The sequence below is a fragment of the Antechinus flavipes genome, chromosome 3, assembly GCF_016432865.1.
Source record: "Antechinus flavipes isolate AdamAnt ecotype Samford, QLD, Australia chromosome 3, AdamAnt_v2, whole genome shotgun sequence".
Taxonomy (NCBI): domain Eukaryota; kingdom Metazoa; phylum Chordata; class Mammalia; order Dasyuromorphia; family Dasyuridae; genus Antechinus; species Antechinus flavipes.
In genome coordinates this window covers 168138526-168166001 of record NC_067400.1, presented here as the reverse complement: position 1 = coordinate 168166001, position 27476 = coordinate 168138526, and the positions used below count along the sequence as shown (strand labels likewise).

The following is a 27476-nucleotide window of genomic DNA, read 5'->3' as shown; positions in this document are numbered from 1 at the left end:
TTGGGTAAATGTTAAATAATTGACACAGCTGAAGACATTACCGATATTCATTTATTTAAAATCCACCGTTTTGATGAATTTGCCATATCCTTAATATGTGAACCTCTTACATGTTTGGTAATCCTAACTGGAGTGGAAAAAGAAACTGCCCTAGAGGCCCTTTTGCGAGAGTAAATGGTTAAAAATGTAAATTTTTGAATTATTTTGTATGGTGAAATAATGAAAATTAGACAGCTTTCTATAATTAAAGTAAGTCCTCCCAAACTTATAGGTATTAAAAATATTTTTATTTGCTCAGTGTATGTGACACGATAAGAAGGAATGTTTTTCCCCTCTTAACTTTGTCTTCTGTCAGTCTACTATTTGAGCACAAATGTTAACGATTTAATAGTGTTATTGATGGCCCCTAATTGTTTCAAATTCAACTATTAGTTTGATCAGATGCTCTGATTTCTTCCTGTAATGAGACTTTTCACTTCTGAAGAAATAAAATGGAAATATAAGATGCTATGTTGTAACTATTAAAGTTATTATTTTTGTATAATACAGAAGGAAGAGGTATTTAATTTCATTCATTCATTCATTCAGTAAACATGCCTACTATGTGCCAGGCACTGTGATAATTACTTCCGAAGCATATTAAAGCATAAAATAATCTCTGTCCTAGAACTAACAATCTAATGATTTTAATTGGGTGATGTTAGGTGTTCTTATGACTATCACTTTTTTACTTATATTCCCCCATCCCATTTTAAAACTATAATACTAAGGGAAGGAGTAAGACTAGAGCAAAAAAAGTTAAAATGTTTGGAACAGAACTGTCCTGGTAACCTGGGTAGCCTATTTCATGTCTAGCACCACAACATATAGTCTCAAGCTAATGCTTGAAAGCATTTTAAGAACTGTTGAGAGGCAGCTAGATGGCATAATGGATAGAGCGCCAGCCCTGAAGTCAGGAGAACTAGAGTTCAAATCTGGTCTCAGACACTTTACACTTTCTACCTGTGTGACCCTGGGCAAGTCACTTAACCCCAATTGCTTCAGCAAAAAAAAAAAAAAAAAACCAACCAAACAAAAAAAACTTTTGAAGGAAGCATGTGACATATAATAAATTATATGAATAATATACAATTATAAATTTACCTTGAGCTTTTAATTAACCATTTATTTACCTGCTCTTAGTAAGTCTTCCAGAATAGGTAGGGAGGAGGAGCAATTGTAGGAAAAAAAAAATACTCAACATTTGGGAAAGAGAAATAAATGAGGAAAGAAAATATACAACTATGTAGTCATTCTCTGTATATATTTTGAGAAGGTAGATTTCTCCCAAATTTCTAAAGGCTTATTAACTCAGAGAAAAAAAAATGGATTTTTAAAAATAATCATAAATCTGTAATCTTTGTACTTGGTGATGGTGGTGGGCTTTTTTGTTTTTGAATGGTTTGATTTGAAGTGATAACTGAAATGTCCAGTTCATGAATTCTATTTCACTGGATATTTTATGCTGATGGCTCCATATTACATCTATTTAAATAAAAGGAGGAACTAAAATCTGATAATGTCATAATCATTTTTTACATTTATCCTAAAAGTTGATTTTGGAGTTTGCCAGTCTGTATGAACTTCCCTCTTTTTGCTAAATAAATGTAAGCAAACTCTATGTACCAGTCTTATGTTAAGTATAAGATGTTATTTCTGGCCTCAGGGAGCTCACTGTCTAGAACAGACTATATAGTGCATTTAAACACATTTGAAGTTCTTAAGCACCAGATGAGTTATAGAGACAGACTTGTTAGACATATGTAGGAAAGAGGGGAAGTCTGGCATAGCCTGGCCTGTATCAATATTATTTTCATAGAAAATTGGGACCTTGAAGCCTTGGCAACTGGGACTTGAAGGATGGGCCATATTGGGTTAATGTAGATTAGGGGTAGTTCAAGGAAGGAAGTCAGTGCTTCCTTGTCAAGGCAGTAGAAGGTATGTTTGATAACAGAGGGTTTACATAGAGGATTTTGGAGGGCCATAATATGCTCAGGCTAAGAAATACAAATTGCATCCTGCAGTTAATGGAGAGCCATGAAGATTTTTGAGCTGAGAGTATCAAAAAATTACAGAATTGTAGAATTGGATGGAACTTTAGGGATCGATCAGCTAGTCATCTCACTTTACAAATGGGGAAAAAGAAGGCCAAGGAATATTAAATGAATTTTAAAAGGTCATACATGTGATGGGCCTAGAATCCTGACTTTCTGCTTATCCATTTAACAATCTGGTGTTCATTAGCTTTATACCTTGGATTAGAAATATAAGAACAGCATCTTATTGTCATATCTTTAACAAACTAGTCAATTAGCATTTATTAAAATGCCTACTCTGCTAATTGAAACTCTAGCATAAAAGAGCAATGATTCACAAACTTTTTGGTTTTAAGACCTCTTTATTATACTTTTAACAATTACTGAGAATACCAATTGTGGGTTTCATGAATAAATATCAATATTTATCATCCTAGAAATTTAAACTGATACATTTAAAAAATATTTAATTCATTAAAAAATAACAGTAAACCCACTGCATATTAACATAAAACACTTTTTATTTAAAAATAGTTACTGTATAAGACAAAAATTTATCAAGAATGACATTGTCTTATGTGTTTTAAAATTCTCTTTAATGTCTGGCTTAATAGAAAACAGCTGGATTCTTTTATCTGCTATGCATTCATTCTCCTGTGATAAATTGTTTTTGGAATATATAAAGAAAATATGACCTCATATAACTAAGTAGTTGAAGTTAATAAACAAATAGCATCTTAGAATTATGTAAATGCATTTGACTCAGATCTCCTGAAACATCTTGGGAATTTTCAGAGGTGTGAAAACTTCTGAAACAGAGACTGACATAGACTACTGTAGCAGCCCTCCAGATTTTCTTCTTTTTCCATCAGTCTTCCATACAACTGCCAAATTAATCTTCCAAAAGTCATAGGTCTGACTCTGGCTCTCTTAGTGGATTCCTATTTTTTCTAAAACAAAAACTCACTCTTTAGTCTGGTATTTAAATCCTAGCATAATCTTGGGGCAACTCCCCTCTCCAGATTTATTTCAAATTACTCCTCCTCATGCAGTCTATGTACCAGCAATCTAGACCTGCTCCAAAACCCTTGACTCTTCAACTCTTCATAGCTCAGCTCACTTATCTTCTCCCATTCCCCCCTTTAATTGAATGAATTATTTGTCATACTAGCTTGTAGCAATTTAGAGAAGCCAGAAGACTCTTCCAAAGCAGCACTGCCCCCTGCAGGCCACAGTTTATAGCATTCTGAATGAAAGTAGATTTTTGGTTTATTTGGAGTTTTTGAAAGTCCTCTTGAGCAAAGATGGACTTTTATATATAGCATTTCATTCTTGGAAGCTACACTAGAAGTCATTTGTCTAATTCATACTGAAGAGGAGTTCCTTTTCCAGGATCCCCAACAAGCCACTTGAAGACCTTCACTGAAGAGGAGTGTGTACTTTCTATTTTAGTTTTAGATAGCTTTAAGTGTTGGGACACTTTTTTCTTACATGCTATCTATATTGGTCTTCATCTGTACTTTGCATTGAGATATTATTACACAGTGTGTGTGTACTGCCTCCAACAATAGAGTTAACCCATTTTATTCTGCATTTGTCTGTGAGGTTTTAACTCTTTATGCCTCTGGGAGCCTTCTTATAAATCCTACATAAATGGTTCATGTAGCAGCTGTTGATATCAGGTCACTATCATTTGGTCTTGCATACTGCCTTATCTGTTAGACCTTGTTCTTCCCATATGAGCAGTGTACCTTCCTTTTTCAAAAATACATTTATCTAATGGCATTCCTTTTCATTGCTAGTCATAGTACAATTCTTTATTATTTGTGTTTTTGCTTACTTGGGTGACATATCAAAATCAGCTTCAAACACTTAGTTTGGTCAAGTCACCAAACTGCTCTTTTTAATAAGATTTATCAATTTCACAGAGTGCTTATGAAAATCAAAAGAGATAATACTAGTAAAACATTTAGCACAGTACCTGAATAAGAATAAGTTTTACATAAATACTTATTTCTTTCTTTTTCCCTTCTTCCCATTCTTCTTTGGGAAAAACCTCAACCTTTTTTTTAAAATTTCTTTTTTAAAAATAAGCTTTTTTCCTCTATCCCAATTCCCACCCCCAATAGAAAAATGAAAAAACGAAACCCTTGTGACAAATATGCACAGACTGTAAAATTAAATTCCTGCACTGGGCATGTTTCAAAATCGGTATCTCATGCCCAGCACCCAAATTTTTCTTGGTCAGAAAGTAAAGGAAGAACATAACTGACTGATAAAAAGATTCTTTCATCTTTTTCCTGGGTGATTAGATTATTATTCAGCAGAATTATGGATGTGGCTTGATTATAAACCATGTAAGATTATTTTACTGTTGAACAGTGATTTAAATACTTTGAGGGAAATTGGGAGAGGGATGAAATAATTAGTTTTCCAGAAGATTGGGAGTATCCTGGGATTGTCTAGCAGGTTGTGCTTCTGTGATCTGCATCTTCTAAAAAGCATATTGTTGGATAGTTGTTTGACTTGGGTATTTGGTTCCCAGTAATACTTTGCAGAAAAGGGGTTTTTTATTAAGTCTGTTTTTTATTCCTACATTACCTAGCTCACTGAATTGTGAGGAAGGAACTTTGTAAACCTTAAAGGCTTATAGAAATGTGAATAGTTGATACATATGGAGAGATAATCGAATTATTCTTTGAAGGCTCTCATGAGATAAAGATAAGGGAATATTAGGGTCTATTCCTCCTGTCCTTCAGGAAAGGATTTTATAAGTTTTAAAGAAAATGCTATCTTGGATGGTACTAGGTCACTTTTTATATGCATAGATCTATATGTCATTTAGCCAACTCCCTTGGAGCTTGACTTAGTTTATTATTTTTTAGATGATTTTATTGATGATTTTTTACCCTCTAGTCGTTTCTTTATACTCTCTTGGCTCCTTTTTGCTTTTCTTCCCTCCATCACCAAATTCTGCCTCTTAACCAAGGAAAAGTAAGCAATGCTCAGTACGACTACTCCATCTGATTGCTATATGTAACATCTTGCATTTCTAATTAGAGAAAGGAGATGTTCCATTATATCTTCTTGGAAACCAAGATCTGTTAATCTAGCTCATTTTAGTGCTTTTTGGAGGTTATCTTAGTTATCTTGTATATTATTCTTCTGGTTCTAATGATTTCACTTGCTTTAGTTCAAACAGGCTTTTCCATGTTTCTCTGAATTCCTCACATTATTTTTTAGAGTGTGTTAGTATTCTGCTACATTGGATTTGTTTAGCTAAAGTGGACATCCAATACTTTGTTTCCAGTTTTTTGCTGCCACAAAAGTGGGTTTGTGAATATTTTGGTGTATGTAGAATCCTTTTGTCTTTATTCTTCATTGTAAAAGGCAGGAACTCAGTATGATTGATTGAATCCTAGAACAAGATGTTAACTCAGTGGAATTGATAATACAATGGTTATCTAGTTTGGCATATGAGTTCTCTAATTCAGTATGATTGATTTAGTCTTACAGCAAATAATGGTTCCCTAGTGATATAATGATTGGTTTATACTCAGTATACTGTAATGATGTAATTGTAATAGAGCATATAAACTGGAACAAACTCAGCCACACACAGATTTCAAGATAGAGACTGTCCTGGTGGCTTTCCTGCCATATATTGTCCCAGAAGGGGAATCATTAGGTCAAAGGGTATGCACAGTTTTATGAGTTTTCTCATAGCTTCAAATAGTTTTCTAGAACAGTGGGATCAAATCATAGCTCCACTAATATCTTTTTCCCATTGCCTTTCTAACAGTAATTATTTTGTCTTTTATCATATTTGGCACTTTGAGAATGCCATGAAACTTCACAGGTGGTTAATTTTGTGTTGATCTAATTATTTATGATTTATAACATTTCATATGGTTTTTGCCAGCTTATAATTCATTTGTGATATAAATTCCTATATAAATTAATCATTCATATCTTGGTTATATATTTATGTCAATTTCCTTTATAAATTATTAGGTTTATCAGAGGTATTTGATTGAAAAGATTTTTTTTTCTAATTTGTACTTGCTATTTGTCTAGTGTATTGATTTGTTCAAAAAATTGATTTTTGGTAATGTGTTATCAATTTTGCTTGTTTTTATCTTTTACAGTCAACTTTGGTTTGGATAATCATTTTTTTTCTATTCCTCACTCTAAACCAGAGTTGTAAAAGGCGTCTTTCATACTCCTCTAATTTATGTATGATTTATACTTGTATAGTATGATATACATACTATATGATATATATATATATATTTGGTTAAATAGGCATTTCAAGCGAAGTATGATATCTGATGTGAGATATTAAATTGTGAAATTTTTGCAAAAATGTTTGTCTAGCTTTATACAAAGTTCTTTAATTGAAGAGTTGTGGTGATTTAGGGACTGAAGCAAAATTAGATTTTTTTATCAATACAAATTAATAGTTTGTTATTATTCTTTCCCTAACCTAAGTGGCATTAATTAAACTATTGCAGTACAGACTTATATGTATGTTCAGTAAAGACACCACTGTGTTTATTCGTCCTCCATAAATGCAATTGCATATCAAGTGATAAAAAGTATAAGCTAAATAGTTTTGCAAGGATCCTATTTTGATAACTAAAAAGTGATTACTTTATTTTCCACAAAGTTTGTGAAGAGACCATTTAGTTATCTTTGTATCTTTCTCCATGCAAAGCAAGAGTATATAGAATGTGCTTAATAAATGCTCGCTGAAGGTAAAACAAGTAGCTACTTGTTTCTTTGATAAATTGATATCTTTATTACCTTTTTTTTTTACATTTAATTTTGTAACATACCTTTTTTTTTTTTTACCCCAAATAAATTTTTATTGATGATTTTAAAACATTACTCTCATTTCTCTTACAATTCTTTCCCCCTAATAATATACTCCTATATAATAACACAGAAATGTAGTTTTAAAAAACAAAACAATGCCAGGGTAATTTTTTACAGCATTATCCCTTGCACTCACTTCTGTTCCGATTTTTCCCCTCCCTTTCTCTCCCCCCTCCCCCAGATGGCAAGCAGTCCTTTATATGTAACATACCTTCAAAGGACATTACACAGTAGATAGAGTTCTGGACCTGAATTTAAAATGACCTAAGTTCAAATGTAGCCTCAAACACTTAGTTGTATGACCCTAGAAAAGTCAGTTTCCTCAGTTATAAAATGAGTATATAAATAGTACCTATCTCCCAGGGTTGTTGTGAGAATAAAATGAGTTAATATTTATAAATCTTGAAAATCTTAACGTTCTATACAATTGCTAGATATAGTCATTTAAAAAATTTTTTTTAAATGTATAGGATAGGTCTTTACATAGGCATATAACAGTACATACATGTATATTTTATTATGTAGGTTTTTGTGTGTACCTGTCACCCTCCATACTACATATAGAGTCAAAATATATTTTATGTATATTATTGTGTGTCTGTATCTATGTGTGTATATACAGTCCGTCTATATTCACTTAGGCATAAATGTTTGTTTTGTAAAATGTGTTCATGATTTTTTTATTTGTTAACTAATATTCTTGACCCTTTTTATCAAGATTTGTCTTTTTGCTTGAAATTGAGAAAGTACTCAAATGTACCTAGTGCTAATAGAGAGCTTGATCTAATTGTTTAGTATCCATAGTGGATCCATAGACCCAAGAGCTTTTTGATGATTTCTTAATTAGATTTATTTTTCTACCCTTAAAAGTATATCCAATATATACTGTGAAGTAGAATATAAAGAAATGGCATCTTCCCTTGCATTATAAATGTTTTTTAAATTTGTCCTAAATAACTTTAATAGGAAAGCATTTCTGTTGATTTATTTTTCTTTTTTCTCTGCATTGCAGCAATGAGAAACTGGACAGACTTCAGGTAGACTATGGAAAAGGTTACTGTAGCTTTCAAACTCACCAGTTATTTAATGATAATATTTAAAGAGAATTTCATCTTTTCTGGTAGATGTAAACAAGGTTAAACAAAAGCCGGAAGAAGCATACTGTAATTCAAAGAGTATCTTTATTGGTTTATTGTAATGTAATCTTTAGAGCTGAATGATTCCGGAACACTCTTTTTGTTTTACAAACTAAGTTGGATAAATGTAGCCATAAGTCTTGTCAAGAAGAAATCTCTCCTTTCCTTCTCCTAAACTTCCCATAACCTTTTTTTTTTTTTTCTACTCTATTTCCATTCTTCCTTTTATGATATAACTTTTTGTCTATTTATTGTCTTTTCACCCATATTTCTCTATGCTAAACTCCATAGGGCATTTTGTCTTGATATTTCAGTGTCATCTATCTAGCACATTTCTATAGCATGTAATGGGAACTTTATTATATATTAGTATATATTTTTAAATGAATTAATGTTTTGAAGGCTATTAAACAGTAGAGGTTTTAAAATAAATTATTTTTAGTAGTAATTATTTTAAATAGTAATTTAAGGAATAATTATTTTCTGAATAAAAAAAGAATTAACATCTTATTTTCTCTTTTCAGTTCATATGTTCAATTTGATATAATTAGAAGAATCTTAATAAAGACTTTTGGATACAACATTGTCATGGTGATGGGGATTACAGATGTAGATGATAAAATAATCAAAAGAGCAACTGAGGTAAATATGAAATTAATTTGTTGGCTGAATATTGCAACCTCTCGTATTGTTTGTATTTAAATACTTTAAAAATATTTAATTTATTCACAGGTGGAGCTGTCCTTATGATTTAATCAAATTAACCAGAGACTTGTACTCATTTTTTAATTCTGTCAGATCAAGTCTGATTATTGGGCAGTAAGATGCTTTAATTCTTTTAGGTTCTTAGGCTTTGTTAATAAATTAACTATGACATATTTTTTGATGCTATAAAAACTTGAATTTTTGCCCCCTACATGAATAAGGTATTTATCATACTTATCACTCTTTTAAAAACTATATTCTCAATCAGTGATTAAGCATGTAGATCTTACTCATTTTATACAGTTGCTCATTGATTGAAAAACTTTTTTACAGAAAACCTCAACATGTCCTATGTTCTTTGTTTAATTTTTAGTGAGTATTTCTTTATATTGTATATATCAATGATAGGGAAGGAGAGCAAGGAAATTATAGGGTAAAAAAAATATCCTATTGTAGATATTCTACTTCACAAGACATTTAATAGGTAATTGTTTTTTTTTTTTTCCTTATAGACATTGGGAAAATACTTTTGTGATATTGTTAATCAACATAAAAATTAGTTCAGAGGAAAATCAGGTAAGCTAGGTTGCTTTTTTGGAGAAAGAATAAAGAAAATGGTAATAGCTAGTTGAAGAGAGAGTCCCCCTCTTCCTAGCCTCCAGTCATTAGAAATCTTTTTCAGCTATCCTGCTTGCTGGAAATCTACAGAATAATATAGTATTATTCTGCTCATGTAGTATATCAAGACACCTGTTTGCTCCTCGTTTCCTCTGTGTTCAAAGGCTTGGAAAAGAGATTTGTGTTGTTGAAAAGAAATCGTGGAAATGAAAGCTTGAAATAAGATGAAATGACAAGTAGATTATAAGAATACCTGAATTTCACATTTCAGGAGTTCATATTTTAATTAGTAGTAGATGATGTGGAGCCACTGTAAATTTTTAATCAGGAGAATAACTGATAAAAATGTTCTTGTTTATTTCTTTCCATGAAATCATATTTCTATGTTCTCTCCTTCAAAACTGGCTAAAGAGGGTGAAGTGGGATAAAGAGGAATAAGAATGTATCTAGAAAGCTATTGCAGGAATCTAAAAGTGAGGATAACCCAAAGGACAGAAAGGAAGAGACATTGAGAAAGAATTGACAGGATTTGCTGATGGGCAATGGAGAGCAAAGGAAAGAGAGTAATTAAGCTTTATTATTATAGTTAGAACCTTGTCTACCAGATGCTGTTGACAGATGAGTATATATATATGTGAGCGTGTGTGTGTGTGTGTGTATGTGTGTGTGCATGTGTACATATATATATATAGTACATATATATGTATGGAGTATGGAAAAGAAGGTGATTTCAGTTTTTAAAAAAACTAATTTTTAGATGTGAAGAATGTTCAAGTAGCGAAAGAGAATAGTTTGAGAAAGTAACATTGATTTGAAAATCATAAGTAAAAGACTGGTTCAGGAGGAGAGTGTATGTGTGTATAGTGCTTCAGGAAGACTAGTACTTTGGTGTAAGTGCTGCTCATCCACTTCTGGTATCCATCTGATTCATCGACTTTTCACCTGTGACTCCTGGAAACTGTAGCATACACAGCAGTCATACCTTGGTAAACTATTTTTGCAGATGGATTAAACCAGTTTGAGGGTGGGTAACCTATGGGTCTCAAGCCTTTTGTTATGATGTCTATCCCAAACATGTGAAGACTTCTCTATCAGGATAGTAGGGATGTGGACATTTAGTTCAAATATCCATGAAGGTGGCTGAAGCCTGTAGGCATTGTACCTTGACCTCAACATAGTGATTCACTTTGGTCCTCTTCAAGAACAAACAACAACTAATCAACCAACATGTTTTTGTATGTTTTTATATATATATTTAATAAAGATTTGTAATTAGGGAACTACTGTAGAATTAATTTTAAAAACCTTGTTATGGGCCAGAACTTGAAACAAGGTGATAACTCACTGGAATTGATAGAAACAATGCTTAAGTTTACACCTTTGAGAGTTCACACATTAGTTTCACATATTAGAGTTCAGGAGATTCACAAGTCAGACACCCGCAATCCCACTCTCTCAGAGGAGGAGTCAATCTTTGGGTTCACACCTTTAAGAGATCATATATAAGAAGCTCCTGAGTCAGTTGAGAAGAGTAGAACCAAGATTCAGAGAGAACTGGAGGCTGAAGCTGGCAGACAAGCTGCAAGAGCTCTTGGAACAGGCCTCTAAGAAAACTAACCGGGCTATTTTGAAGGAGACAATAAAGGATTTAAACTTTTAACACCTTTTGAGGTGATTATTACTTGGAACTGAAACTAAGGCTGTCTCCAGAAGCTCCCCAAGAAACCTGCACCCAGAGAACGATCATATACAAAAGAAGAGAACACCACAAACCTCCAAATCTGAAAACTTAGAAACTTTTACACACCTGTAAATCTATGGCACTATTCATTGTTTTAAGGCTTATTATAATATATTGAAATGGTGCTTTAAGGTTTTCAGAGTGCTTTCTTCATAACAACAGTGTGAGACTGATAATAGGGATATTATTATTGTTATTCCCATTTCACAGATGAGAAAACTGAGACCTGAAGAGAGACTAAGTTTCTTGTTCATAGATATGCTTTGTGTCAAGAGCTGCCTGGGTCCCCTGACTTTTGGGAGGGGAAGGGGGATGTCTTTTGACTCCTAAGTCAAAATGCTCTTAACATTATTTCACTCTATGAGGACTCATGTACTATTTACATTTTACTCCTAAAGAAGTGTTGCATTTTTTATAAATATATATCTGTAAGCTAGTGGTAATGATATTCCATTTTTTTAGTATTTATCAAAAAGGCTATTGCTTTTTATCTTCCCCCTTTTCTAATGGTGGCAAAATCTTGCATGCCATCTGCTTTGAAGTTTGTTTTAAAAATATTTTAAATTATGATATTACACTCATCTGAATTACTCTTGACATTTAATTTTTGGCACAATTTTGGATTTGTCAGATAAAAAGCAGAGGAGAAGGATTTATTAAATGAGTTTGAGATGGGAATGGAGAAATTAGTTCCTTAGCTTATTAACATGTAACTAATTTTAAAAAGTAAAAAATATCTTGTGGTTTAAGACAATTATTTTTTGTTTTAATTGGATGCCAATATTTGCAGGTACCTCATCGAAGCTGTTGTGACTGAAATTGAGTACAACATTTGTGAACATTTAGACGCTTCTAAATTTATCTTTAAATATAAATTATCTCAAATAACATAAGGATTATTCTTATAGGCAGTTATATAGATAGACAAAATGATAGCACGTGATTTTAAAGTCTATGTTACAGTAGAAGAGATGCATTCTCAAATCAAGGACAAGTTTCAAACTCCTTAGGCTAAACCAGATTAAAATGTTTAACAAAATTAAAAAAAAAATCTGTAGTACAACATATATTAATTTGTGGCTTTCTAAGTTAATATTTTATTTATAGGGATCTGTTTCTATTTGAGTTTAACACTAATTTAAATGATATTACCAATCAGATTGAGAAATAGTTGGATGACCAAATTCAGAATAAATTGTTAATAATTCAGTGGTGGCAAGAGGTTTCTTGTGGAGTATGCCTGCTTGGATTTTGGCAGTGACCTTTTTTTTGTCAATGACTGATAAAGTTGTAGCTAGTTGTATATTTGCAGATTAATTGAGAAGTTTTATTTACTGAATGATAAAGTCAGTATCCAAAAGGATCTTGATAGGCTAGATCATGGGGTTGAATGTAATATGATAAAATTTAATAGCAGTAAATATAAAGTTTTGCACTTGGGGAATCATAGTCAAGTATAAGATTGAGGATACAGACAGTAGTTGTGAACAAAATCTGAAGGTTTTAGGCAACTGAAGCTCATTATGAGTCCCAAGTTAAAAGTGGTTGCCAGAAAAAACTAGTGCAATGTTGGGTTACATTAAGAGCAAGGTGTATCTCTTCCAAGAAGATGGAGACAATATTCCTACTGTACTTTTCTCTTTTTAGATGTTACCTAAAGTAATATATTCTGGGTACCACAGTTTAAGAAAGGTGTTTATAAATTAGAGAATTTTGGAAGGAAAGTGACAAGAATAATGATGACCTTCAATCCATAAACATAGAAGATTGTTGGAGGACCTGAGCATGCTTAATTTGGAAAATATCACTCTGGGAGACTTGCTGTCTTTGAGCATTTGAAAGATCATTCTATAGTGGAGGGAGATTAGACTTGTTCCATTTGGCACCAGAAGATGGAAGCAGGAACAGTGGTTAGAAGCTGCAAAAAGGTCAATTTAGGCTTGAGGTTGGTAAAGTCATTCTGACATTTAGAGTTGTCCAAAAATAGAATGGGTTGCTCTGAGAGGTGATTGATTCCTTCTCTTTGTCTTCAAAGAGGAGCTGGCCTGTTGAGTATGTTGAGTCTTATGTATGATAGATAAGATTAGATGGCTAATGAAATTCTCTTTTAACTCAAATTCTGTGATTCTCAGAGTAATATAAAACATCTCTGTTCATTCCCTGAACATTTATAAACTGATGACAGAGGGAAGCATTCTAGAAGGAATGGGTAGGAAGGAAAAGATGGTATGGAAGTAAACATGACTTCTAATAATACATAGAGAAGCAAGAATGGGAAATTTTTTTCTGTGGAAAACAGTACACTACAGGCTGTTTTATAATCATTTTAATCTAACTTTGTTTTTGGGATTACTGGTTAAAAATAATATTTGAAAATTTTGAAGTGGCTACTTGGAGGCTTTTTAAAATTTTAATTTGAATGTGTTTTAGACATCTTGGGTATCATCATCATTAACATTACTAATTCCAAACAATGATTAACTTGTTGGCTGACCTTCAGCAAATCAATTGACCTTTTCATTCCCTGCTATTTAACCTTTTGAATGTTTTAAGTAAATGTTTATACATACACACACATACACACACACACACACACACACACACACACACAGTGCCTTTGGAATTGTAATAATCATGTGAAATGGTAGGAGGAAGCTTGTCTGAATGGTTTCTGGTTAGGGTTTTCATTTGAGTTTCATTTCTCTTTTATTTCTTTGATAGATAGTTAAATTGATTTTTTTCTCCATTTAAAAAGTGTAAATGATTCTTACAAAATTGAAAATTAATACCTTTTTAGATAGCTATGTAATTTTGTATATTTATAGTCCCAATACTTCTTTTATGGATTTCTTTTCCTCTCCCCACCCCTACTACCATATTTTTGGTTATTTTCTTTTGCCATCCAAAAGTTTAGAAATTTAAACATTCCTAATTGTAATAAATTGGTATAGAAAATAGCTTGATAGTTTGCTTTTTTGAGAATAGGCCAAAAGAACCATTTTTATAAGACTGCTATTTGCTTAAATCTATTGCTTTTCCTTCCAATCAGAAAACCAGGTCAATTAAACTTTTATGGTCATTAAATGCCTATACATATGGTGCACATGTTAGGCCTTTAATGTTTGATAGAATTGAATGATTTAAAGTAAAATGTACTTACTGAATTGAAGAGCTCTTTAAAAAATAGTTAAGAACATTGAAGCCATTTGGCCCAGTTCTTTCTTTGTATTTAAAAAATAGCCTTAGCTTGTCTTTTTATTAGCAGATAGTTGATTACTTACTCTCAGTAGCCTCCTATTAATTGATAACTCTCTCATTTGTAGATGAACATTTCACCTTCGGCTTTAGCCCGTTTTTATGAGGAAGATTTTAAACTAGATATGGCTACGTTGAAGGTACTATTACAATTCATTGAAAACTGGCTATGTTTATTTTCCTGGCTTTGTGTTCTCAAGGTCTCTTTAAAAAGTGAAACAGAATCATGTTGAAAACAATTAATATATTTTCACAAAGTGTCTAACTAAACAATACTTTTCTCCTTTACTTTAGGTTCTTCCACCTACAGTATATATGAGAGTAACTGACAATATTTCTCATATAATTTCATTTATCGAAAGAATAATTTCTAAGGGGCATGCTTATTCTACTAAAAAAGGTAGGATTTATATGATTAATATCTAATTGTAATTTGTGTATAACCACAGTAGTTAGGATTTTGAGAAATATGACATTTATTTTTAATGATAGTATTAGGTAGCATTCATGTAGCACTTTAAAGTTTGCAAAGTACTTATAAAGTATCTTATTTTATCTCACAACTGTGGAAGACATTTCTATTATTCTCATTATTACAAATGAGGAAATTGAGGCAGATAGAGTAATTGACTTCTTTGGTCACACAGTTGGTCTGAGACACTTTTGAACTTTAATCTTTTGGGTTCCAAGTTCTCTGTTCTATTCACAGGGCACCTATCTCTTGGTTTGCCTATCTATCTCTTTCTACCTACCTGCTTATCTACTACTGCCTAGTAACAATTGTCAATTATCAGTAGAGAGTACATAAAAGTTTACTGGACTTTTTGATATAATTCTCACTTACATATTTTGGTCATTTCTAAAGTAAATATGTTCTATTATAATATAAATAGATTACTGTCCTTTAAAGGAAATTCATTTTTAAACTTAATTTATATAATCATATAAATTTGATGATTGTCTAGAATAACTAAGTCTGGTCAAGAGTTCAGAGGATTTTTAATTCTATGGCTAGTTTCCCTGGAAAGGGAACTAGTAACTATGGCATTTCATTTGGTCAGCAAGTACCAAAGTTTCCTACTTGCCCTCTGATTCTGTTTGAATTCTTTACTTTCTTCAAGGCCTACATTGGCCCTTACCTTCTCCATTAATTTTTGCCTGACCAGCAATAGGGCACAACAAACTTTTCTATTTGTGAATATTGGATTAATAACATGCAATTGCACAGTTCATTATGAATGGTCATCTTATGTGATTTTAATCATCTGGTATCCTAGCTATAAATTATATATATAAACTGGCACATACTGACTGAAACTCTGAGCAGGTTACTTTATTAGGCAGAATGTTGTTAGTTTAGTTGGAATATTGCATAAGCTTTTAGGTTTGTTTCCTACTAAAGCTTCATTTCTTTTTTTAAAAGAATTTTTTAAAAAATCCTATTATTGAGATTTGTTTTCTCCTCTCACAATTAGTTTAAGATTACTAGAATTAATCTGAAGATGTTAAATTGGAAGAATTGGAAGACTGCCATGATCTAAAATGGAGGCAGCAAGAGAATAGTCATATAAAAGGTTGAATCTAATTCATTTGTCTTTTGTTGAATAACCAGCAGGAAGTAGTAGAGCGATACCTGGATTTAAGGTCAGAAAACTTGGGTTCCTAACCCAACTTTGCCATTTACTGCCTATCTTGACATGAAGCAAGTCTGAATCTCTTGAGGCCTTAGTTTCTTCCTCTCTAAAATGAATACATTCTAGGTTATCTCTAAAGTTTCCTTCCTAAATCTCTGATTTTAATTAAAATGCCTATTTCTGTGCTACTTAGTTGCCAATACTACTACCTACTTTGAGGGAGGAATTTCATCCTCAACATAAATAACTGCTTAAACAGCTAGAAAGACTTCATAAATTATAATTTGTTAGTTTTCTTACTGTCTTGATAAAGCCTCTGGAGTTCTGAAACTTTTAATTTTTAACCCTATTTCATCACAGGTTTGTAATCAGAGATAGAATAATGGTTACAACTGATTCTGCATTGAATTTTCTGATTATATCTTTTCATTTGAAATGTGTGTGTGTGTGTGTGTGTGTGTGTGTGTGTGTGTGTGCATGTGCGTGTGTGCACGTGCATGTAAAAATATAAACAAATGGTATTCAAGTAGACACTTAAAATACCTTCACATTAGGTTAGGGAAACAATTTCATTTATTAATTCCTATGAACCAGGAAAGCTGATGAAATTGCTTTGCTTTATAGTTTATCCTTTTTAAAAAATGTCCTGATTTTATACAAATGTATAGTTTAAAAGGTATTTTTTTACTCTTCTTAATGGACTAACAAATATAAATTTAAATGTCATTAAACAACTTGGTTTGATATCATGTTAACACAGCTGTTGATCTTTTAGCCTAGGAAATAAATCACTGATTTTAATAATGATTTTCTTTTTTTAAGGTAATGTTTATTTTGACCTTAAGTCTAGAGGAGACAATTATGGAAAATTAATTGGTATTGTCCCAGAAGGAAGGGTAGAACCAGGTAAGTTGGTTGAGTTTTGCTTAAGGGCTTTAAATCTGCTTCAGCTTATTTTCTCGTAAATTGGAAGTGCTTTGACAATGAAGATGGAACATCCTAGTGGTTGCTTTTTTGGTTGTTATTGTTTTTGTTTAAGTTTTTTATTGATATCTTCTTTTTTTCAATATTATCTAGATTTATTCATGTCCCTTCTCTCCTCCCTCAGAGATATTATAACAAAGATTTTTTTTTTTAATAAAAAGAAAGAAGGTAAGAAGAGGAAAAAAATTTAATAAAGCTGATGGAAAAAATTGATTTTATATGTAGTGTTCCACATGGATCCTCTGCAAAGGAGTTAAAGAAAGTTGTCTTCTAATACCTCTTTGGTACCAAAATTGTTCTCCATAATTTTCCAACTTTCAGCTTGATTATCTTATGGTTATTTTTTCCATTTCAGAGCTATAATATTGTGTGTATTATTTTCCTGTTGTATTCTATTTCTATTACTTGTTGATATGCTTAATTCAATGTTGAGCTCTTTATGAGTATTAACAGCCTCAGATTGAAAATGAAGAGAATCGTTTGTACGTAAACTGAAAAAAAAAGTGTGCCTTTACATCTAAAGCATCATTAACCTTCTCTTGGACCCTCCCAGCCAAAAAAACCCAAAAACAACCTATTTGATTATACCAGGATTATATCAATAGTAGCATTGCTCATTGGTTCTCAGGATTGAGTTCTATGTTAATGTAAGAAATGAGGTGAGGTTTTTTGTTTTAAACTCATTTACTAATAGGGATATAATGAAAATAGCACATTTCATTACTAATTATCATTTTCTATTTCTCCAATATGTCATTCAAGCTTTACCAGAGAAACCTTGAAAGAGCATTGCTCTGTGTGAGATATGAACAGTGAAATTGATATTCTTGTGTGACCCATAAAATTGGAAATTATGATCATAAGCAAATGTTACAAAACTTTTCAACTTAGAGTAGTCATTGTTTTCAAAGCTGGCCAGTTTTTTGTTAGCAGTTTTGGTGAATTGGAAGTGTGCTTTACTTTTTACCAACATCAAAGTGGATGACTATTATTTTGAAGAAGTTAATATAAAATCTTCTATGAAGTTAAATCTGCAAGTAATATGTTAAAAAAAAATTTTAAAGGTGAACTAATGTCAAGAAAAGCTTTTGACTAGCACAAAGAATTTAAGGAAGATGGAAAAGTTATATGTGCATGAAATTGTAATCTAGTAATCCATAGGACTTCTGAAAATAGTGAAACATTCAGAGGTTTGTCTTGTGTTTAGACCACCATTTAAATCAAGATAAATATTTATTCTAAAAAGAGAACTTAAAAGATGAGAAAAAACATTGAGAAGATTGTACCATGTTTTTTGAGTGATTTAGTAGTTAATAAATACATATCAAGTTCCTAAGGCACTTGAACAATGATGAACAATTATTTTTATCTTTCTTTTTTTTTTTTTAATAACTTTTTATTGATAGAACCCATGCCAGGGTAATTTTTTACAGCATTATCCCTTGTACTCACTTCTGTTCTGATTTTCCCCTCCCTCCCTCCCCCCCCTCCCCCAGATGGCAAGCAGTCCTTTACATGTTGAATAGCTTACAGTATATCCTAGATACAATATAAGTGTGCAGAACGGAACAGTTTTCTTGTTGCACAGGGAGAATTGGATTCAGAAGGTATAAATAATCCGGGAAGAAAAACAAAAATGCAAGCAGTTTATATTCATTTCCCAGTGTTCTTTCTTTGGGTATAGCTGCTTCTGTCCATCTTTGATCAATTGAAATTGAATTAGCTCTCTTTATCGAAGAGATCCACTTCCATCAGAATACATCCTCAAACAGTATCATTGTTGAGGTATATAATGATCTCCTGGTTCTGCTCATTTCACTTAGCATCAGTTCATGTAAGTCTCGCCAGTCCTCTCTGTATTCATCCTGCTGGTCATTCCTTACAGAACAATAATATTCCATAACATTCATATACTACAATTTACTCAACCATTCTCCAATTGATGGGCATTCATTCATTTTCCAGCTTCTAGCCTCTACAAACAGGGCTGCCACAAACATTTTGGCACATGCAGGTCCCTTTCCCTTCTTTAGTATCTCTTTGGGGTATAAGCCCAGTAGAAACACTGCTGGATCAAAGGGTATGCACAGTTTGATAACTTTTTGAGCATAGTTCCTATTCTTATTTTTCAAAGGAAACTAAAAAATAACTTGTTTTTGAGGAAATAGTTAATGATAATAAAACATAATATTTCCAATATGACCCAAAATCAAATGTCACAATCACCAGGGAAAAGAATATCTGTATCTTGAAATTATTGGAACCCTCTCTGTAAAATTTCCTTTATTACGTCAGTTAATTAAACCTGTGTGGAAGTTTTGGAGGATTTGTAGTATCAATGTATGGGATCCAGTTTGTAGTCTTTGTCACCAAGCTTGTGCCTCACAATACTTTGTGTTATTTCTTTGAAATAGTTTTTGACTAAGAATGTAGGTACTTATCTACCTTGGTTTCAGATGACTAGGTTATTTCTAAGAAATCAAATTTCTTCTGAAAGAAAAAGAGATAGATATTTAGGATAACTTGTTTTTTTTTTTTTTCTTTATTCCTTTTTTTTTTTTTGAAACTACTCTTAGAAACTGAGGTTCAAAACCATTTTAAGTAATGACTGATTGATTCACTATACTATGTGTTAAGCTTCCCCAAGACGATTCTGTTAAAGAACATTTTGTGTAGAAATATCTTTTAATACTTTATTATCCTCCTGATTTGTATCAATAGCTCATCCCTATATATTTAAGACTTTTAAAAGTATTTTTCTTATGGAAACCTTCTGAAATTAGACACAAAATAATTATTTTAAAGTAACAGTTATGTTATAAATTTGTTCCTCGTTTTCTTTCTTATGGTAGATGGTCCTTATTTGTTGAGTAAGTGCTCAAGATTTCAGTGAATATAGAACTTTAAAAGCTGGCAAATATTAGTAAACTTTCCTAAAATAGAAAAAAAATCTTTTAATATTATAAATATATGTCATTTATACCAAAGCTGCTTAAACTGTGGGTTGCAATCCCATATGGGGTCATATAATTAAGTGTGGGAAGTCATGAAATTATGATTTATTGTCAGTAAATGTTTGATTTGTATACCTGTTTTATATACCTATATCAGTGGGATTCCGTAAAAATTTCTCAGGCAAAAACGAGTCATGAGTTAAAAAAAATTTAAGAAGCCCTGATTTATACAGATTCTTCTTTGCTTTCTTCCTTAGAGGCAGCTGGCCTGAGAGTTGAAAAAGCTTTGTTTTAATTGTAGATTCTGCCAATCAATCAGTCAGTCTTTATTATGAGCTCATCAGGCATTGTGTTAAACCCTAGACACAAACTGTAATTATTACATCAGTTCCTTACTGTCTTTAACCTTTAGTTGTCTCAGCTGTAAAAAAGAAGGGTTTGTAGGAGATAATTTCTAAGGTACCTTTAAAAATCTTAATTAGACTGTAGAAAAGAGGTATCATTTTAGCTATTTTAATATTCAGGCTTTTCAACATTCATATGGGAATAAAAATCTAAATAAGGTCAGTATATCTATATCATTTTATCATTAGGTAGCACAGTACCTAGCACATAGTAGGCACCTTAGTGCATTTTGCCTTGACAGATTTTATTGTCATAATTCAACATAGAAAAATTATTTTATAGTCATAGCTAAGGATTCCATTCTCAAAGATGTTCAAGAATGATTAAAGTAATGTCTAATTCAATAGATTCTTTAGAATTTTATCAGTTCACATTCATTTAAGCATTTTATTAAACCTGGGTCAACCATCATTGTGCTTTGATGTACTTAGCAACTTATCCATGTGTTATCTTCATAGATAGGGGGAAATCATTTGAAAACAAAAATGTGTAGGCATTTGTAAGACTGAGTAGAATTTTTTGAGTTTGTTTCTAGTGGTCTTAGTTCCATAGTATGTTTGTTAAAATTTCTTTTCCACTAAGTACTTTGTTGTTGCAGATGATTCTGATAAGCAACATACCAATGATTTTGCTCTGTGGAAAGCAGCTAAACCTCAGGAAATTTCTTGGGCCTCTCCTTGGGGAAATGGAAGGCCTGGCTGGCACATTGAATGTTCTACAATCTCAAGGTCAGTTTTCTTTTTTAAAATCTTGGTGAATGGAAAGCAAACAGTACTTGGTTTGGTTAGCAGAGAGTGTTGATATCTGCAGATGTAGACAAAAAAAATTTTTTTTTAACAGTTCTTTGGGTGAATAAAAAGAAGTATTTAAATATGTTCAACATTATAATTTTTTTAAAAATCTCAATTGGTGGTAGAAACAGTTGCCTTATTGAATTCTGGTTTTCAGGTTTTACAGAGTAATTTCCAGGCTTGCCTTTGTTTCCATCATGTAGACAACATTATTTGTTTGTTTGTTTTATTTGGCTTTTGTCAATAATGTTCTTAAATGCTTAGAAAAATAGAAGTTTTTATAGAACAGGAAATAATGATGAAGCTCATTCTTGACTATCAAATACTGATGGGACTTTAGAAAAAAGCATATTTCTGTAGTATACCTAGTCTATTGTTTGTGTTTCCCAGGTAAATCAATATTTAATCATACAGGTTGTCTGTCAGTCAACAGGAAGTTTTAGCTCATGTGTGTGCACTGCAGCCCAAGTTTATGCCTCCTTCCTAAATTCTAGTTTATTTTGTTCATGGGAAACAATCTTTACTCAGTATATCATAAAATTACTCTATCTTTTTAAGGGAAATCATCTTAATATAAATTCAATTCAACAAACATTTAAAGACCTACAATGTAAATAGAAAGAGAACTGTATTAGATAGTTAACTAAAACAGTGTCCCTGCTGTAATGGAGTTTATGATTTAATATATCCTTTATGACATTATTTATACCTGTTAACTGTTTAACATGTAGAAACAATTACTTTACCAAACTCAGAATAAATTACCAGCAATTTTGAATATTCTGAATTAATTTATTTTTAGGATGACTATTGCCTTAGGAATGATTCTGATGAATAAAATCGAGTTCTTATTTCACTTCAGCAAATCAGATTAAAATGAACCTGAATTTCTTTATTGTAGTCATCTGTCTTTTTTAGGCTAATGGACTGATTTTCCTCTCTTATAGTAATTTGTTGTTGTTTTGTTGACTCTTCATGACTCAGATACTGCAGCCATTTGCTATTTTCTTCTCCAGCTCATTTTATAGATGGAGAAACTGAGGCAAACAGGGTAAAGTGACTTTCGAAGGATATCTTAAGCTAGATTTGAACTCAGGAAGGTGAGACTACCTAACTCTATTGACCCACCTAGCCGCCCTCTTTTATAGCAATAGGTGTGCATATATTTAATCTTAATATCAGTCATGGGTACATAGCAATTATTATATCAGTGATATATTGGTAGGAACCTTTTAAAATATTTCAGGAGTAATATTCCTGAAGAAGAGAGGCCAATATTATATCTGTTCTAATAAACAGAGAGAATTTTAGATTAGTAAAGTTTTAATTGGCCTTTTGAAATATACTTTAGGGGACACAGTTATCTTCCTTCTTCATATGAACTGACTTCTTAGTGTGGTTAATTTAAGTGGAGGAGTAAGGAAACCCAAGTTTTTACTTGTACTGTTGCTGTTTAATTGATGTGTGTTTGTATTGAGTTATGCTACTTCAGAAGCAATTCTGAGAGACACACTTATAAGTGGTGGTAAAGAATTGAGCTGATATACAAATTTAGGGAATTCTTTTAAACACCTTTTTTTTCTGAAGATTGCCACTGTATTAGAATACCACTTAGGGTTGCAGACTCCTCTGTTGATGGCTTTGTATTGAGTTACCAGTAGCACAATTAGCTTTTAATTGAAATCTCACTTTTTCAGAAGATCATGTATCTGGCTGAAATAACTATAAATAGATCTTTATCTTTTTTTCAGGTTTGAAGTTTCTTTTTACTAGTCCTAAACCAGGGTGATGTTAGTTCCAAAGATAACCTGATGTTTAATAACCAGTTATATGCTATTGAAGGACTTTTTTTTTTCTGATGCAGTTGGGATTAAGTGACTTGCCCAAGGTCATACACATAGGAAGTATTTTTTAAAATTAATTAATTAATTTATTTTAAAATAACTTTTTATTGACAGAACCCATGCTAGGGTAATTTTTTACAACATTATCCCTTGCACTCACTTCTCTTCCGATTTTTCCCCTCCCTCCCTCCACCCCCTCCCCCAGATGGCAAGCAGTCCTATACATGTTAAATAGGTTACAGTATATCCTAGATACAATATATGTGTGCAGAACCAAACAGTTCTCTTGTTGCACAGGGAGAATTGGATTCAGAAGGTAGAAATAACCCGGGAAGAAAAACAAAAATGCAAGCAGTTTATATTCATTTCCCAGTGTTCTTTCTTTGGATGTAGCTGCTTCTGTCCATCCTTGATCAGTTGAAACTGAATTAGATCTCTTTATCGAAGAGATCCACTTCCATCAGAATACGTCCTCATACAGTGTCGTTGTTGAGGATTTGATGATCTGGTTCTGTTCATTTCGCTTAGCATCAGTTCATGTAAGTCTTGCCAGTCCTCTCTGTATTCATCCTGCTGTTCATTTCTTAAAGAACAATAATATTCCATAATGTTCATATACCACAATTTACTCAACCATTCTCCAATTGATGGGCATCCATTCATTTTCCAGCTTCAAGCCAATACAATCAGGGCTGCCACAAACATTTTGGCATATACAGGTCCCTTTCCCTTCTTTAGTATCTCTTTGGGTATAAGCCCAGTAGAAACACTCCTGGATCAATATTATGAGTTTGATAACTTTTTGAGCATAGTTCCAAATTGCTCTCCAGAATGGCTGGATGTGTTCACAATTCCACCAACAAACACATAGGAAGTATTAAGTATCTGAGGCCAGATTTGAACTCAGGAGGTCCTCCTGACTTCAGGGCTGGTGTGAAGAACATCTTTTAAAAATGATCAGAGTGTGAAGAAGCAGAGCTAGAAATAATGAAGGTATTTAAGCAATAGAGTAGCAAGTTAATTTTGTAGTATGTTTGACTTTTTGATTGAAAATGCACTTTGCTGTAGAGAAATGCTGCCCTCTGCTCTCATAAAACTGGTTTATTCAATACCCTCTGAAAATTGCCTTATACTTTCTTGTCATTGTTTTTCTGTTCATGTCATTTAGCCTATTGGAAATGTCTTGTTCCATTTTGTCTACCTATTTGTTTTAAGGGTTCCTAACCTTGTAATCCCACAGATGCCTAGGAGTGGTTATAGATTTGAGGGAGGTCATGAATTTGTATGGGAGAAAAAGTTACATCTTTATTTTTATTAACTTTTTACTAAAATTTAGCTTTTTTCTTCATTCATTTAAAATACTTCTCCCTCCTCCCCTTCCCTCTCTCCCCTCTTTTCCCCCCCCAACACATATTCTGAGAAGAGTTCTTTGGGTTTTACTAGACTGTCTGAGGAGTTCCATGAATCAAAAAAGGTTAAGAACCCTTGACCTATTTAAATATGACCCAATGCTGGATCAAATTTTTTCTCCGTAAAGCCTTTTCTGACCATCCCCAAACCAGAGTGGTTTCTTCTTCCTGTGAATTCCTGTAGCAATTACTTTCTGAATAATTCATCTGGCAATTAATCATGTGCCATATTCTACTGTATTGAACTGATGCTTAAAATCTTTTTAAATGGAAGTGTGTGTATGTATATATCTTAAGTGAAAGTATTTTGATGGCAGAACTATTTATCTTTGTATCACTTTTAGTACCTAGCACAGAACTTTGCATTATATTAAGTTTTCAGTAAACTTGTCTTTAATATTATGAGCAAGGCTATAGGTATAAACAAGAGTTGATTTAGATAATAGCATGAAGCTGTTATTATTCAGTCATGCCCAACTCTTCGTGACCCTAAGGACCGTACTGTCCACTCTTGGCAAAGATGCTGAAGTAGTTTGCCATTTTCTTGTCTAGTAGATTAAGGTCAACAGTAGTTAAGCACCTTGGCCAGGATCACACATTAATAAATGTCTGAAATCATATTTGAACTTGGGTCTTCCCGTCTCCGGGTCTACCCAACACTGAACTACATTTTGTTTTGGATTTAAGTCGAGATTACTTAAAAAAACCTATCAGAAAGTCAGCAGATTTCAAAGGAATTTAGTATTAAATAACATGTAGGCATGCCTCATGTTAGACTAAACAAAATGAAAATGTTACCAAATAAACAGGAATATAGCACAAATGAAATATATTGTTTTGAATCTGTTAACTTGATTGATATGGTATGACTCTGAAATCCTGAGCCAACAACCACACAATTTCAATCTTTGCAGTCCCCCTGCATATGTTAACTTCTTTCAAATTAGAGCAATTGGCTGTGCAATAGGGTTGTTTTTTTTTTTTTAATGTCATTTGTTGATTTCTAGACTCAAAGAAAGATTAAGATCATTCAGTGGAAAATATTAATGTAGAGCATTAAAAATACTAGTCTCCTTACAGAATTTATTGTGTTTCAGCTGAAGTAAAAAAAAAAAAAAAAAACAGAGAAGCATTTTTGATCTCAGATAAAACAAAAGTAAAAATAGATCTTATTAAAAAAGATACGGAAAGTATATCTTGATAAAGGATACTGTAAACAATGAAGTGGTAAGGATACAAAATGTGTATATACCAAGTAGTAGAGCAGCCAAATTCCTAGAGAAGATTTTAAACCAGTTACAGGAAGAAATAGACAGCAAGACTGTAGTAATGAGGGACTTCAACCTTTCCCTCTCAGAATCGGATAAATCTAACCACAAAATAAACAAGAAACTAGAGAAGTTAATGGAATTCTAGGAAACCTAGATATGATAGACCTGGAGAAGATTGAACAGAGATAGAAAGGAATACATCTTTTTCTGAGCAGTATGTGGTACCTCCATAAAAATTGACCATGTATTATAGGGCATAAAAACCTCACAATCAAATGCAGAAAGGAAGAAATAGTAAAGGCTTCCTTCTCAGACCACAATACAGTGAAAAATTATATTCAATAAAGGAGGAGGGAAAGATAGGCTAATTTCTAATTGGAAATTAAATAATCTAGTTCTAAAAAGTAAGTGTATCAAAATACCAGTTTACTTTTGAATTTAGTTGAATTAAAAAAAAATTCAGTGGTTTGATTAGAGCTTTGTGTTTCATTTTAGTAATAGTCTCTGCAATATTATATGGGATGGGATAATGAACAGTTGACAATCTGGAGAAAAGTTGATGAGTAAGCTTATTAAAGTAGTTGAATATGTTTTCCAGTTTAATGTTTGGAAGCCAGTTGGATATCCATACAGGTGGGATCGATTTAGCTTTTCCACATCATGAAAATGAAATTGCACAATGTGAAGTATATCACCAGTGCAAGCAGTGGGGAAACTATTTTCTACATTCAGGTAAGTGGCATTATTAGTTAGTTTTATTGTTCAGAAATTCAGTCTTTACTGATACGGTGGTGCTATATTTGAAAAGAGGTATATCCAATGAATACACACACACACACACACACACACACACACACACACACACATATGTGCATATATAAGGAAATTGCTTATTTCCCATGCATGTTTGTGACAGTATTTTTTATTTGTGGGGGAGGGGCCCATGAGGGACTTTGGAATACCAAGAATTAAGTTTCATTGTATCATTGCTCACATTATCTAATGTACCATGTATTTTTCCCTGAGAATTAGGAAACACTATATGCTACCTTCACATTCCCACACAAACATACACATTTTCTTGTCTATTTAGTCATCTAAGTCTAAAAAGTATTTCTATTCATATGTTTTATTAAAAGGATCTGTGATATGCTATAACTAGTTGTCCTGCCAACCTAAATCTTAAATCCTTCCATGTTCATTCAATAGCTGCTGTGACTATCAAACTAATCAGTATGTAAACGACTTGGTATTGAGTATCTGAATTTATTTAGCCTGATCTGAAACTGAAAAATACATAATCTGTCACTGGACTTGTACTTGAAGCCTTTCCAGGTAGATAGAACCTGTGCAAGATCTTACTTCAAGTGATATACTCTTTAGAAAGTCAAGTCTACCCCTGTACCTGCTGTAGAATGCATGAGTGTATGAAATTAAATGAATCAAAAAAAGGGTCAAAAACACCTAAAATTTACATTAAAAATTATTGATATATGGGTTTTACTTCCCCAAAGGAAGACTAGGAACAACAGGTGGCAATCACAGAGTAGCAAATATAGATTTAATGTAAAGAAAAATTTATTTGTAATTTAAGCAATTCATTTTAAAAATAGACTCAGAAAATATAGTAAATTTTTACATTGGAGATTTTCAAGGAGAGATTGGGTGTATTGTTGAAAGGATTCTTTTTAATATATGAATATGGCCAATGGCTTTGGAGGCTTCTTTCAATTTTACTATTTTTTCATTATTTTTTGCGGAGGCAATAGGGGATAA

At 32.3% G+C, this 27476-nt stretch overlaps 1 protein-coding gene across 6 annotated transcripts in view; it reads left to right on the top strand.

Annotated features, from left to right (window-relative positions):
- Window positions 1–27476, top strand: part of CARS2 (cysteinyl-tRNA synthetase 2, mitochondrial) — a 78721-nt gene that overhangs the window by 10496 nt on the left and 40749 nt on the right. For 4 of the 6 annotated variants that reach the window (XM_051984198.1, XM_051984197.1, XM_051984199.1 and 1 more), the window contains exons 3-8: window positions 8614–8731; window positions 14477–14548; window positions 14703–14808; window positions 16865–16948; window positions 20984–21113; window positions 26299–26432. In XM_051984198.1, the coding sequence (XP_051840158.1) occupies window positions 8678–8731; window positions 14477–14548; window positions 14703–14808; window positions 16865–16948; window positions 20984–21113; window positions 26299–26432 (580 nt within the window). In that variant the 5' untranslated portion in view covers window positions 8614–8677. Of the gene's footprint in view, window positions 1–8613; window positions 8732–9306; window positions 9371–14476; window positions 14549–14702; window positions 14809–16864; window positions 16949–19586; window positions 20544–20983; window positions 21114–26298; window positions 26433–27476 lie in introns of those variants that run through there. The other 2 variants (XM_051984200.1, XM_051984201.1) reach the window with 2 other exon arrangements.